Here is a 15,646-nt window from a genome sequence, read left to right as displayed (position 1 = left end):
GACTCGTTTTGAAAGGAGCAACTCTGTGATGTGCAGTTTGCTTACACCATGTTTTCTCATACTTCAGAAAGCCGAGCCACGCCACTTCACTATAGCATTTTTTCTTTCATAAAGGGCTAATGTAGTTGGTTTTTCAATGAAGGTTATTTTTGAATTACACAAATAATACTTGACTATATTCTTATCATAAAAGAATAACTCTAAGTAGGTTTTATTTTTTTTTTTTTTTTGAGATGGAGTCTCACTCTGTCACCCAGGTTGGAGTGCAGTGGCACAATCTTGGTTCACTACAATTTCTGCCTCCTGGGTTCAAGTGATCATCCCGCCTCAGCCTCCTGAGTAACTGGGATTACAGGCACCTGCCACCACACCCCGCTAATTTTTGTATTTTTAGTAGAGATGAGGTTTTACCATGTTAGCCAGGTTGGTCTCGAACTCCTGACCTCAGATTATCCACCCGCCTCGGCCTCCCGAAATGCTGGAATTACAGGCATGAGCCACTGCAACGGGTCTTCTCTTAACAGTTCTCAATTGCACCCCCAATATACAATCTTTTCCCCTCCCCAAACATTACTCTATCAATTGTTTTCTGTGTTACCAGTTAAGGGCTTTATTTTCTGTTCTTCTGAGCTCTTAGGACAAGCCGGGGCACAGGAGTACAGTAAATTCTCATTGTCAAGTTCATGTGATGATCCTAAACTCCTTCCTCTCAGTGAAAGGATAAAATGATGCATGGGAAACATGAATAGCGCTTTTAACTCTTAGAAAAGTCTAAAAGAGTTTTACTCATGTTTACCATTACTATTTTGTGTTGGTTTTGGCTTTGACAATTAATAATGTTAATAACAACCTCCTAAGGATTAAATTCTAGATTTGCCAATTAGTGGTTTGGGGTTTTCCCTTGAAGGCCATCAGAGGTTTCTTACTCTAGAAATGAAAGGGGAGAAAATAAAATAACAGGAAATTAACTAGATAGATAATAACTAGTGGCCCAGAGAAGGTAAAGATAGGAGAGACTGCCCTTTTATTCAGTGGATAATAAATGCATTTAAGAGATGGGTTCATTTTCCATCTCTTTTAGTCTTCTGTAAAAGGGTGGCCTTCCCTTCCCCACCAACCATGTTAAGAGACAGGCAAATAAAGAAAACATCACTATGAACAAGTTGGCACAGCTTATGGAGAGAGTCTTTGGGAGAAAGGTATAAATAAGCAATGTCAAATCCAAGAATAATGACAAACACTTTCCGTAGCTATTTCATATTTTCTTGTTCTTTACAGGATTTCTCCACCCCAAACTATAGGGCCACTAGGCCTTGCTGATTTTGGACATTCTGTAAAATTTGCCTGCCTTTGTCCCTTCTCCAGATCTCTGGCTACTCTGATGAATCATTTCTTCGTAGTGCACGGTGTTAGCCACATGAGAGACCTCCACTGAGGCCCTGTAGACTAACACTGCCTCACTCACTGAGTGTGGGTTTATTGACTGTGATATAGTAACCTCACTTACTGTGCTATGGGGTACTTGGGGGCATTTTGGAGCAGTTAAAAAATATCCCATGGGGTACCACTTCCCTGGGTTAATGAGGCTAATCTGTCTCCTCCTAAATATTATGCATTCAATCTCTTGTATTTATATGCAACTTTTTAGCTATCAAAAACTTTTATGCCTCTTCTTTCTCCATGTCACAGGTAAAGCAGGCAAGTTATTCTCATCTAATGGAATACAGAAACAAGAGGCTCAGAGGTTAATTTATTTGCCTCACATGGCACAATGAATTTTTGTGGAGGACTGAGGTGAGAAGAAACTCAGATTGCTGTCTTTGCAGTCCCATTGTTTTTGTCAGTACTAGGAGGATAAAAGTCACGTGGAATAGAGAATTAATGTGATTGACTGGATTCTGTCAGCTTTGTAGCCACATGGTAGATGTTTTGCTGGGAATCTGAAGTTAGACTAAGCTATTGCCTTGTCCAGATATTAGCAGGTTCTATCACCTGCTGTCCGTCAGCGTCACCCTAGGAACTTAACAAAAAGGTGTCTAGACACTTTGCCAGAGAAACTGAATCAGAATCTCTGAGGACGGGGCCAGGGCATGGTTAGATTTTTTGTTTGTTTGTTGTTTTTAATCTCCAAAGTGATTCTATAAGGCAGCTGGGGTTGAGATTCACTGAGTCTTGGCTGTGTGAGATACAGTGGCTAAACTGAGAAGCAGAAGCAATGGCTGTTTATGAAGCCAAGAAATTAGGGCCAAAAGTGTCAGCAGCAGTGCAGATCATTAGAATTCTGGCTGCTGCTGTTTTTTGGAGGAGCAGACACATCTGCACGTCAGAGTGAAGAGATTTCCGACACCTCCAACAATGGCACTGACTTTCCAGTTTTAATTGGAACAACCCTGCTGACTTCACTGTAGATACGTAGGCTCCCTGAGACTTGCAGATTTTACAAAGGCAGATTAAATGTTCTAGATAAACAGGATGTGCTTTTCTAATGCCAGATGACTATCGGATCATAGTTTTTATTCAAGGTCATTTTGCCATGTTGTATCCCAATCCCAAGAGAAAGGGGGAAAAAAGAAATACTAATTATCGTTTGCATGAGCTGCCGCTTTCTGGATTGCACTAAATATGAATAGACAATAAGTCACAGCTGTTTTTTAATTATAACATGTTCCCCTACAGCCTTTTCCCCACTGACATTTCTTGATACAGTTCAAGTTAGTATCTCTCGTCAGTGCAATGTTTGTCTCCTTGATAGAGAGGGCTACAGGGCCTGTTCAGTATTTCTGTCAGTTTCCCCAGGACCTACGAGTTTCTGCACAGAGTAGGTGCTCTAATAAGGATGGTTGAGTTAAATATACATATTAGCTAAGGGCACACCATGATTCACAAGTTACTTATCAGCTCAACACTTCAGATCACATGATGTGACTCTGGTCATGATGGTTAAAATAATTGGAATCTTCCCTATGTCCTAAAAGATAATCGCCAACGTGAAATCTTTAAAATTACAGCCTAGTGGAATCACCTACTCTGGAGTGACTTGCTAAGTGCCGTGGAATTGCAAAGGCAGAGAACCTCTCTTCTTAATCAGCTTAGACTCTTAGTGGAAAGCAGGTTACAGGCATTGAGAATTTTAATAACAAACACTTTTTTTGACTGATTTTTTTTTAAATTGTTGTACTTTAAGTTCTGGGGTACATGTGCACAACGTGCAGATTTGTTACATAGGCATATATGTGCCATGTTGTTTTGATGCGCCCATGAATTCGTCATTTACATTAGGTATTTCTAAGAAAAACCCAAACACCGCATGTTCTCACTCATAAGTGGGAGTTGAACAATGAGAACACATGGACACGAGGTGGGGAGCATCACACACAGGGGCCTGTGTGTGGGGGTTAGTGGAGGGATAGCATTAGGAGAAATAACAATATTTATCGAGTACTTGCTATGTGCCAGGCACCATACTCAGTATTTTATAAAGACGATTGTTAACCCATTTAGTTGTTCCAATAATCCTATGCCTCAGATAAAATCATACTCCCCATTTTACAGATGGGGGAATCCAGAAAAGTTAAGTAAATTTACTGAGACAAAAAGCTAGCAAATAGAGGCACGTTAGGATTCCACCTCAGGCAGTCTGACTTCAGAGTCCATATGCCTAATTACTGTGCTAGGCACAAAAACACGCAGTGCTGAAAAGTGATCCACATGGCAGGACCAGATGAGGAGCTGAGGAGAGAAATGCAGTGCATGCAGTGGAAAGATATATCTCTGGGGAAGACAAGATAAGAGACAATATGCCATCAAGGTCAGAGTTCAGACTTTGGAGACAAACTTGGCCACTTGCCAAGTGTGTTTATTTAGCCAAAGCTCAGCGTTTGTTTAGCAACAGCTCAGTTTCTTCATCTGTAAAATGAAGATGATGATACTTCTCATAACACAGGATTATAAGGACTAAATGAGTCTAGTGCATGTGTAGTGCTTAACCTAATGCTTGCCATATGGCAAGTGTCTGGCACACAGCAAGTGCTTGATAAATGATAGCAATTGTTACCGAATGAATAAGCAAGACCTGAAATGATGATAAAGCTTAGAAAGGAGAAACAGATTATTTCAGCTGCCAAGAATAGTGTAAGAAGAAGCTTCAAGGTAGCAATGCATTCCACCAGTATTTTCTGTTAATATTTATGACGAAAGAAGGTACAATAAAAGCTGGGAGTGGGTCAGTTTGTTCTATACCCAAGTGTTATGGGAGAAAAATTGATAGAGCTCATTTTACATTAGGTCGTGGTGATCATGCTTGCCTGGTGAATTAGCTTAAATATTCTCTGGGCATTTGCAAACATTTAAAGTATTTAAATATGACACAGTCACAATTTAGGAAGAATAGTGTTCTGGGCAAATAAATTCCCTGCTGTTGTGTTGGATTATTGATCACGGAAGAAAGGAGGGAGGGGCCCATTCAGGAGATTATTACAACCATCTAGATGTAAGATGATAATGTCCGAACCAATGTGGTGGCCCAATGTCCAAACCAGTGTGGTGAGATGACAATATCCAAACCAACGAGGGGCTTTGAGCACATCAGCAGCAGGTAACATGACTTAGTGCCTGGTCGAATTGCTGCTTCTACTCCTGCACCGCTTCTTTTGTCCAAGGACACCTGTGAAGCTGTGAGCCTAGGAAACTGGAGAATGAAGCTAGCAGTTGGCAAATCTGGGAAGGGATGACTTAGGAGAGAGCAGTGGGAGAGGAGACAAGTTCAGTTTTCGATGATCTGAATTTACACTCAAGTGGAAATAGTATAGTCGAAAAGGCTTGCCTAATATCTAGCAAAGAGGGGAAATAGGAATGCAGAGGAAATAGATATCTCTGGGGACAAGAAAAGAGGCAATATGCCATAAAGGTCAGAGCCTGGAAATACAGTTCTGGGAGTTCTCACATAAACTGATAATTAAAACTATGGAAGTGGATGAGCTCACTATGAGAAGGTGTCAAGAGAGAAGAGCTGTAGTCCCAGGAGAGGTATCTGGCAGGGCGCACAGTGAGGCAGCTGCAGGATGATGAGGATGGGAGCATAGAAGGAGAAAAGGCATAAGTTCAGGAGCCTTGAGAACCAGGAAAGGGAAAGGGAGCCCTGCAGAAGAGGAGGCCATGCACAAATGGAGCAGTTACACACCACAGGCCAGGGAGAGTGAGGCCTAGGGCAAATGTTATGGGTTTGCTTCTACAGGATACTTTTCATAATGAGGTGAGGACTAAAGTCAAACTGTCCAGAGTAAGGAAATGTTGAACTAGCAAGGACTTCTCAGGGTACTGTATTTCTTGGGGTTGAGGGTGGGGGGATAAAGTAATACTTGGTTTTTTTTTTTTTCATTCTAAGTAGTACACACATTATATGGTCAAATTTTAACAAAATCCCTAGAGAAGGAAATGAAGATTTAGAAGAGAAGTCACGGGCTAAGGACAGCAAAGCCATTTCTCAGAGAGATGGAATGGATGGGGGTCATAAAGGGAGGAAGTGCAGAAGCCTAAGGTGGCCCTGCCAATTACTGTAATGTTGGAATATTTTAAGCCACATTGCAAATAACTGCTTCCTCCAGCCCCTGGATTGCCTCCCCACCTCTGCCTTAGCCATCCACCCACTTTCCTGGGATCCTCCACAGACTTCCCTATGATCCAGCAACAACACTGCTAAAGTCTGGCCCAGCAGGAGACCCCCAGGCCCTGCTCCTGCACAGTGGATAGAGATTGTTCTGATTGGTCCATAATTGTTATTATTATTAAAATAGTCAAGTATTATTTTGGATCTTACCTGATACATGGTAGAACCACAGAACTGTGAGGCTTGAGAACAACATATTGTAAAATGAGCTTTGCCAATTTTTCTCCCATAACATTTGAGTATACAACAAACTGGGCTGGGTGCAGTGGTTCACGCCTGTAACCCCAGCATTTTGGGAGGCCGAGGCGGGTGTATCACTTGAGGTCAGGAGTTCGAGACCAGCCTGGCCAATATGGTGAAACCCGATCTCTACTAAAAATACAAAAATCAGCCGGGCATGGTGGCATGTGCCTGTAGTCCCAGCTACTTGGGAGGCTGAGGCAGGAGAATCGCTTGAAACCCGGAGGCAGAGGTTGCAGTGAGCCAAGATCATGCCATTGCACTCCAGCCTGGGTGTTGCAGTGAGATTCCGTCTCAAAAAAAAAAAAAAAAAAAAAAAAAAGCAACAACAAAACTGACTCATTCCACAGGGCTTCCCTCTGGCTGCAATTGGAATGCACCCCTGGCATTGTTTTGCCAGGGCTCAGGGAAACCCCTCCACATGGTGAATTAATGCAAGACAGACTAGATAAGAGCAGTTAGGAACTCGGTGTTTTCATACAGATGGCAATCTTTTGCTTAAAGGCTAAGACCCACAGTGACTTAACAACAAGAAAAGAGGATAAAAGGTTATCAACGCCGCCCACATGTGCAGTGTGTTTTGGAAAACTTGATCCCATTGTGTACAAACAAATGTTCCCCTGTAATCTGATAGTACTGAACTGCCCTGACACAATGCTGCTGCAGGGCCTGATTTCAAGGCAATGGAAAATTAAATAGGAAAAAAAATATCTTCAAGGCAGTTCTTTAATTGGTATTGTGTCCCATGTTTGTGTTAAATAAATATTTAGCTTATATTTTTGCTTGTGCAAGAGATGAATTATCTAATCAAATAAGGTCAGCAAAGATAAGTCTTACCACCTCTACAATTGAAAATACAGATTTATGAAGGCAGGCTCTTAAAGTTACACTTAAGGGTTTTTAATCTGTACTTCTACAGTTCAGGGAGTAGGTTACTGATGACATTCTATCGTTATTGCAACTTTGTATCTCATGGAGATGAGCAGAGTAATAATCACAATAAAATTTGCAATGATAGTCCTCCTGAAAGTTGGCATTGCCATCTATCATACACCATTAAGAGTAACTCTGTTCTTTAGTAGTAGAATGCTTATATGTGCTCATCTATTTTCAGGTTCATTTAGTCTCTATTTTGATAAGTATATGTTTGCAAAAGGGCTGCCTGATCATAGTCTGTATCCCAGAACACAAGGATTGGGGGACATTAGGGTATATGCCCTTGGCTTTTTTCAAAAGTTACGATGTTGTGTCTAGTTAGCCAGCTACAGGCCAAGGTTTAGTAAGAGGTATGATTTCCCTTGATATTGTACTAATACACTTAGTTCCTTTCTTAAAGAGAAAGCTATGTGTATAACATCACCTACTGCGTGGATGTGAAAGCTAAGCAGCTTACATGTGCGAAGAACCTTCACCCTCTACTTCAGTTTACAAACAGATTTCGTGGGTTTCATGTACTCACCATCTCCAAGTCCTCACCCCACAAACACTCTATAACTCTTCCCAATACAATTTCCATCCAACCATCCCAATGGGATTTCCTTTGCTAAGAGCATACCATGTCTCCAAATCCAATGAGCAATATCAGTCTCCTTCTTAATGGACTTCTTGGCACCACTGGATATAGTTGACCACCCCCCACCTTCTTCTTCTTCTTCTTTTTTTCTTTTTTTTGAGATGGAGTTTCACTCTTGTTGCCCAGGCTAGAGGGCAATGGAGTGATCTCGGTTCACTTCAATCTCCGCCTCCTGGGTTCAAGCAATTCTCTTGCCTCAGCCTCCTGAGTAGCTGAGATTACAGGTGTCTACCACCATGCCCGGCTGATTTTTGTATTTTTAGTAGAGACGGGGTTTCACCATGTTAGGCAAGGCTGGTCTCACACTCCAGACGTCTGGTGATCCACCCCTCTTGGCCTTCCAAAGTGCTGGGATTATAGATGTGAGACACCGTGCCCGGCCCCCTTCTTAAAACTTGACTTTCCCTGGTTCTCTTGATTCCACTAGCCTTGTTTCCCTCCTGTTCCTGCCTCTCTGGTTTCATTCCTGTCTTTGGTGGTTAGCGACTATGTAGAGCTGGTGATGGGAGCACTAAGAAGAATTTACTGAGACAGTTGTAGGTAAAGAAAGGCAAATTTCTTAGAAAAAGTATGAAAATACGTTGTAAGGATGCCATCGACAGGCCAGCAAAAAGGAGCTGACTGTAACAAGACAGTCTTGCTGGGGATTTTATAGAATGTTGCTTCTATTGTGTGCTGAACAGGGCTTTGTGTAGTACTGATAATGCCAAGGTTGCAGTGAGCTAACTTGCATTTTTTTTAATCAGCCAAGGGTCTGGTCATAAGTCGGGCACAGGAAGATTGTGAGTTATTTGCACAGGAAAGCTATGTGTTCATGGACCATGAAGAAGGGCAGACTTATAGCTTATCTGCTTTTTATTTTTGCTGTCCCCTGGTCCTGCCAGCCTGATTCTTTTTCCCTAATTAGGACTTCCCAGTTTCCAATCATCTCGGCTTTGTCATCTTTCTTAACTGGATCTTTGATTGTTAGAATTCTGTGGGACTTGTACCTAGGCCTCCTTCTCTACTCTTTATTGCCTCCCTAATCAATTTTACCTAATCCTATTGTTGCAATGACAAGTCCTCCCCAGCCTGGCCTCTGCTCACCTCACCAGCTCTGCCTCGTACCCTTCACCTGCTCTCTTTTCATGTTCCAGCCACTCTGGACTGCTTGCAGCTCCTCAGATGTGTCATGCTCTTTCTTTACCTCAGGGCCTTTTCACATGATCTTTTTTTTCCACCTAGAACCGTCTTCCTCCCCTTCTTCCAAAGTGCCCTGTTGTTTTTAGCTAACTCCAACTTAGGCTTTAGGTTTCAGCTCAATTAAATACTTCCCCTGGAATATCTTCCACAAATCCCTAAGACTAGGTCATGTCCTTCTGGTATAGCCTTTTGTAAACAGTTCAGCGCAATGGTTAAAGGGATGGGCTCTCGAGTTAGACTTTCTAGGTTCAAATCCTGGCTCTGTCACTTACTAGCTGTGTGATCTCAGGCAAGTTATTTAACCACTCAGTGGCTCAGTTAATTTTGTATCATACTAGATCTGTACCCTTTAATTAGATATCATAACCACCCCATTAGGATCATAAAGATTAAGTGATTTAATATTGTCAATGCTGAGTTTAGTGCCTAACACATAGTAAGTCCTCAACAAATATTAATATTATGATTATTCTTCTCAGTAGCACTTTCACATAGTTAAACAATGAATTGAGTAATTTATTCTTTAATAATGTTCATCTACTCCATTAGACTTTAAGCTTCATGGAGACAGGGACCATTGTCTTGTTTACTGCTACTTCCCCTTCACTCAGTAGAACTCTTAACATATAACAGGACTTAATAAATCTTTTTCCAGTAAAGGAATACACAAATGAATAGATAAGGGAATAAATAGATTTACTTTGTGCAATAGTTATAACAATACATATAATACAAGCAGGAAGGCTAAGGGCCTAGTCTAAGTGTGTGTAGGTGTTCAGGGGAAATAGACTATTTATAACTGGACAGATCAGGAAACCTTCATCTGTGAGGGAGTCCTACTGCCTGGGCATTGAAGGATGGGTAGAGTCTGAATATGCAGTGATTGTGTGGGGTTAAGGGACAGGAAAAGATGGAGATTAATAAACCAAATAAATGACAGGGTTATTTTGGTTTCACCAAACACAGAAAAATTGTTTGGCAGTAATTACTCCTGTCCACCCCCAAAATTAATTCTCAAAGATTGACTTGGCATTTTTACTTTTGCATGAGCACTGGAAAATCTTTTGCACTATTTTAACTTATGAAAAAGCAACTGACTTTGGTAGTGAAAATATTATAGATGCTTATTACATATGCTCACTCTTAAGTCCAGGTTGTGGAGAGCCTTGAGGATCAGTGAAAGTGATTTCCTTTATTCTGAAAGCAGGGGAAAATTGAACAGGGAATGTTGTGAGAAGAGTGCTTTAGGAAAATCCATCTTGCATCTCTGTAGAGAGGGAGCAGAGAAGTAAAGAAAGGAAGCCATTGCCACGGTGTACATGAGGGGCAGAGAAGGCCTAGACTGTGTAGTAAGTCAGAGGTGGGGGGATAAATGCAAGATAGTTATGATTATTCTCAGAAGTTAACCTGGGTGAGCCTGCATTTGAGTTGAAATAACTGTGAAGAATTTTAGACTCTTAGAATAGTAACAGGACTTCAAGAGACCAACTCTTGCATCCGGATTTTGAAATTATTGAGTGCAGTCAAATCCCTGGATTTACTGATAAGAAAACAGGCTCAGAGAGATAAAGTGACTTGCCCCCCATCACACAGCTAATTAGTGGCAAAATGAGGCTAGAAGTTTGTTTCCAGTTGCCTGGTCAGGTGTCTATAAAGTTTTCCATTTTTGTTTGTTTGTTTGGTTGGTTGGTTCATTGATTTCCCACCAAGAAGATCTCTTAGCTCACATGACATCTTGTTCTCAGGAGAATAGACTGCTGTGTTTATAATTTTGCCACTACTGTCTATCAGCTTTGTGGCCTCAGTGAATTAGTCTTCTTTCTAAGCTTCCGTTTCCATATCTGAAAAGTAGGAGTAATTTAGCAGTATCAGAGGCTCCTTGAGAGGTTAGAGGGCATAACCCTTGCAGAGAACTCAGCAGCAGGCCTAGAACATAGTGAGCACCCAGTAAGACAGGACTCCTATAGTCAGTGTCACCAGCAATTATTACCCACCAATTATAATTAATAACCACCAGCAATTATTACCCACAATCCTATCATATATGGTTGCTCCAACTGTCGGAGGATGTCATTGGCGAAAATTTTGAGAATCATTGGTAGATCTCTTGGAGTTCTGACTGACTCAGCTCCTAGCCATCTCTTAGCTCTGAGACATTCAACTTTTCTAGGCCTAGTTTTCTGATCTCAGGGCTGATGAAGGATTTCTAAGAGAAGAGCTGATCTTAAGCACTGGTTGTTTCTTTATTATTTCTTTCTTTTTTTTTTTGAGAGATAGGGTCTTGCTCTGTTAGAGGTTGGACTAGAATGATGAAATCATAGCTCACTGCAGCCTTGAACTCCAGGGCTCATGGACTCAAGCCATCTCCCCACCTCAGCCCCCTGAGTAGCTAGGACTATGGGTGCGTGCCACTGCACCTGGCTAATTACAAAAAATACTTTTTTTTGATACAATACAGAGTCTCACTTTTTTGCTCAGGCTGGTCTTGAACTCCTGGCTTCAAGTGATCCTTTCTCCTTGCCCTCTGAAAATGCTGGGATTGCAGGCATATGTTACCACATCCAGCCAGCACTGGTTATTTCTAAGAGTTGTGAGAACAGGCCAGTTCCATAGTGAAGATTCCCGGTGCATAATCACTTTGCAAGAGAACGCCATTAATGGTGGCTTCAGGGAACCCAGACCATTCATCCTCCAGATGCAGGGTTGCTGAGAATCTTGATGACTTATTCCTGGCATATGATGTCAGGCTGTGCTTTATTTCCCTCTCCCTGTCTTCTAACTTCACAGACAGGAAAATAGAGTCAGAGGAGAACAGGAAGTTGCTCAGAGCCACAAGGCTAATACTGAGGGCTAGGTCATATTTCCCAGCTTTGGTGAGTTTTAGTAGAGAGTGTCCTGGATTTTAATTTAAAAAGAGAAGGAGATTGGGAATGACATCTGATAATGTTCTTTCTCTCTCTGCCTCTGTTTCTCTTTGTCTCTCAGCCTTTGTTTGCCCTTTACTCCAGGAATTTTAGAAGAAATATGAACTTTTAGGGAATTTAGGATTAAAGGGGCCCTACTGAAGACAAATTGCCTTGAATGTGGGACATTGCTCTGTGCTTTTAACTGGATGAATGTAGACTTTTCCCCGCATTGGCCAAGTTAAGCAGCTTTTGCTTGCTTCCTCACAGGTACGGACACCTGTGAGCTGGAAGGTTTATACGATTAATGATGCAGGTTAAATAAAAGTTTGTCTTTAGGTCTCTACCCAAGTGTGACAGCAACCCCGAAAGCTGAAGTGAATTTCAGCTCGTATCCCTGTTCCCATTGGTCAGGTCCATGCCATACTGGTTGTCAAATATGTTGACTGTTTCCTTTCTTTCAAAGTGGTGGCTTTCTCCTTTCTTTTGAGTGAAGAATCCCTGATATTTGCTGTGTAACTGATGACTGTATATCATCTTCTGCATCCAGAGAACACCCGCCTCTCCATGGTGGGGTCCTTCCTACATCTCCATTTCTTTTGGCTTGCGATCTTGTTGTCAACAAATGAGTCAACATAGATAAGAATGTTACTTTATCAAAAATTATCTCAGCAGAGGCAGGGAGTGGGGGAAGATGGGGACAGTATTGTTCAATGGCCTATACAAATGGGCCAGACATGACTATTTGGGAACATTGTAATTCTTGATAACTCTGACCAAAGAAAAGGGTGCACTGCCAATATTGGGAAATCGTAGAAAGATATGGAGCCAGCTCTAGTCCTTCTAGTATGTGAGTTCTTCCTTGGTTATCAGATTTGAAGGGAGGCTCATTAACTATTCAGTTACTAAGTCTCATCTCCTTGATTAACTGCCTCAGTAGGGAACCAACAGAGGTTGGGGCCTGAAAAGACTACTTTGCTTCCTAAATACCTGACTCATTCTATATTAGCCTGTTCAATACCCACAAGGGCACACTGTCTTTCAAAAAGGAAGATAAAACTTCCAATAGAAAATTAAGCAGTACATTGCTATGATTTCCCCACAGCAGATGCATCTGGTGTTAAACAGCTGCTATAACCTAAATTGCAAAGCATTTCCCCCAAACCATTGAGTTGCAGAATTTAAAAAATGTGTTTGATTGCCAAATTTGCAAATTGGTTCAGTTTTCCAGTTTTCCACTGAGGAAGAGGAAAAGGTGGCAGTTGTCAGCTGGCGATTGAAATACAATTTTCCCTGGCGTGTAAATCTTGCCTATCATCAGTGTGTTATCCTGGCCATTGCTTCCCTGGCGCTCCCTGCAACACTCCAGCCAAAAGCCTGCCCTTCTGGATGGTTGCATTCTGGATTCTGTTGACAATCAGAGTAATAATTATTGCAGCCTGTATTTCTGGAGTTCTTCATGCCTTTTAATCTCATTTGAATCTCGGAAAACTCTGTGAGAGAATTAGGAGAGGTACAATTATTCCCATTTTACAGACGGGAAAACTTGGACTCAGAGAAGACAAATTACTTACACAGGACATAGTTAGTTTCTAGTAATCCTGGATCCTAACTCATATCTTGTGTCTCCTAGTCTAGCATTCTTTTCACAGCAACACATGGGCATAGAAAAGCCATAAGGAGAGGAGTGTGCACAAAGTAGATTGTCTTGGTCTCCAGACCTTCTAGGGTGGAGATTATTCCACGTGACAACATGCTTTTTAAATGCAAAAATTATTCATCTCATCACCAAAAAGCTATTTTCATCATCAGCATTATAAAGGGAATTTTAAAAAATCAATACATAAGGCCAGGCATGACGACTTACCTCTGTAATCCTGTCACTTTGGGAGGCTGAGGCAGGAGGATTGCTTGAGGCCAGGAATTCAAGACCAGCCTAGGCAATAGAGTGAAACCCTATCTCAAAATATAATAAATAAATAAATAAATAAGATGGGATATATAATGATACTAATATTCTATATTATGCACTATAATATGAAACAATACTATAAGATACAACTTATATTTTTATAACCAAGTCCAGCAGTTTTCATACTAATGGGTCATAGTCCATTAATATGGGTCATGATGTCCATTAAATGGGTTACTACCAGAATTAAATTAAAAATGGGGTAAGATACTCTATGATAGAATTGAAAATACCGAAGTATATTGCATGTAGCAAAACTGAATAGTATTCTCTGAGTCTTTTTGTTCATAAATTATGTGTAAGTATTTCTTACTCAGACATCTGCTACCTTTGTCCTATTTTCAGGCACCATTCTCAGCCTCTCAACCCCCATTCCCCTACTGTGACCATTTCTTCACCCGAAGGTCTGGGCAGAGAATGCTAAGTTGATTCCTTCGTGCTTCTTCTTCGTTTTCTGTCTCTATTGAAAAGGTTCTTGTGTAGGATGACCTTCAAGACAGGGCTTGCGAGTTCTTTCCTTGTTTAAGAAATAAATTGCTGTATTTAAAATACAGCATAAAATACAGAAATAAACTATCGTATTTCCATTTCAGGCCAACCAACTCAAACTTTAAGACATGAAATCACCAAAGAGAACCACTTTGTGCCTCATGTTTATTGTGATTTATTCTTCCAAAGCTACACTGAACTGGAATTTAGAGTCTACTATTCATCCTTTGGTGAGTATATCCATATGTGCTGTAATTTTTCTTGTCAACATTTTTATGATTTCCTGACTGACAATAGTTCCTACAAACAGTTTAGGGAGAAAAAACTTCCTCCCATAATTGCCACATAAGAAAAAATGTTGCAAATGAGGAGAAGGGGTGAATATAAACCTAGGGTAAATATAAGGAAAAGGGGTGAATATAAACAGTAGGTCAGTGTATTTGCTGGGCTACCACTTGCTATATTCTGAAATAAGTGGTGGTGTCAAGAGAACATCAATGTAGCTTCAAGAGAGACCTCCCAGGGTTCCTTCCTTCTCTAAATTGCAACCACTAGGCCTAAGGCTTCCACTCTGTTAAACTGACAACAATAACAACAAAGCAGATTTGGAGGATTGAGCAGAATGTATGTTCTTAGAGGATTTGTTTTAACTGGGACATCAGGCTAGAACACATTCCAAAAGACATTAATCTGTGCGTGTGTGATGATCACGGACTGATATAGCTGAAGGGACCATAGACATCATATAAGACCTTTGCTGACAAATTATTCAGGTGGTTTTGTCTTTGGAAAGTCAAGGAGAGTTTAACTTAAGTAAAGGGAGGGATAAGTACCCCCTTATTCTTTATGGGAATTTTCAGGTTATTCCTTACTTAGGCTTCTCCCTACACCGGAGACAGGGCATGTTACTGGTTGGGAATCTTTGGAGACTGATGTAATTCTCTCTGTCTCAATTTCTTCATCTGTATAACGATGCTAATAGTAGTACTGATTTCCTTTTATTCTTATGAAAATTAAATTAGTTCATATCTATAAGATGCCCTAGAACAGTGTCTGGCACATAATAAATGTTATGTAACTGTTTGCTGTTATTGTTTCTCTTATTGTAGTAGTATTTTCCACTTTTTTGTTTTGCATATTTCAGTTCTTTTTTTTTTGTCAGTCACTGTTGTTAGACATTCACTGGTACATTTTTAGCATTATGAAATGTCCCTCTTTGTCCTACTTTGTATGTTTTAATTTAATTATTTGTCTGCTATTCCAATTGTCATGTCTGCTTTTGTTTGTGTGTTTGTCTGATTTTTGTCCTTTTGTTTTAAGTCTTTATATACCACTTTGTTTTATGACTCTCTTGTAAACAATGTGTTTGATTTTTTTTCTTTTAAACCAAACTTGACCAAGTAAATTTGTATACTTTGCTCCCATTTGATATCATTTTCAAAATGCTTGATCTTACCTTCAGGATTTTGTTTCAAGACTTCACGTACTTTCCTCCTCTTTCCATTTTTGGTTCTTTCATTTTCTGACCTAGGTTATCTTTGTCTTTTCTTTATTTATCTCATGACTAGGCGGACATATATGGTGTGTCTCCTCTTCCAAACCCCAGTGTGCAGGGTATAACC

General features: G+C 40.6%; 1 protein-coding gene across 6 annotated transcripts in view; it reads left to right on the top strand.

Annotated features, from left to right (window-relative positions):
• Positions 1 to 15,646, top strand: part of ADGRF5 (adhesion G protein-coupled receptor F5) — a 102,306-nt gene that overhangs the window by 33,968 nt on the left and 52,692 nt on the right. For all 6 annotated transcript variants that reach the window (XM_050787472.1, XM_050787477.1, XM_050787475.1 and 3 more), the window contains exon 2: positions 14,129 to 14,254. In XM_050787472.1, coding sequence (XP_050643429.1) covers positions 14,153 to 14,254 — 102 coding nt within the window. In that variant the 5' untranslated portion in view covers positions 14,129 to 14,152. The remainder of the gene's footprint in view (positions 1 to 14,128; positions 14,255 to 15,646) is intronic.

This window comes from Macaca thibetana, chromosome 4 (assembly GCF_024542745.1).
Source record: "Macaca thibetana thibetana isolate TM-01 chromosome 4, ASM2454274v1, whole genome shotgun sequence".
NCBI lineage: Eukaryota > Metazoa > Chordata > Mammalia > Primates > Cercopithecidae > Macaca > Macaca thibetana.
Note: the sequence above shows the minus strand (reverse complement) of the source record. Positions and strands in the feature narration are given on the sequence as shown.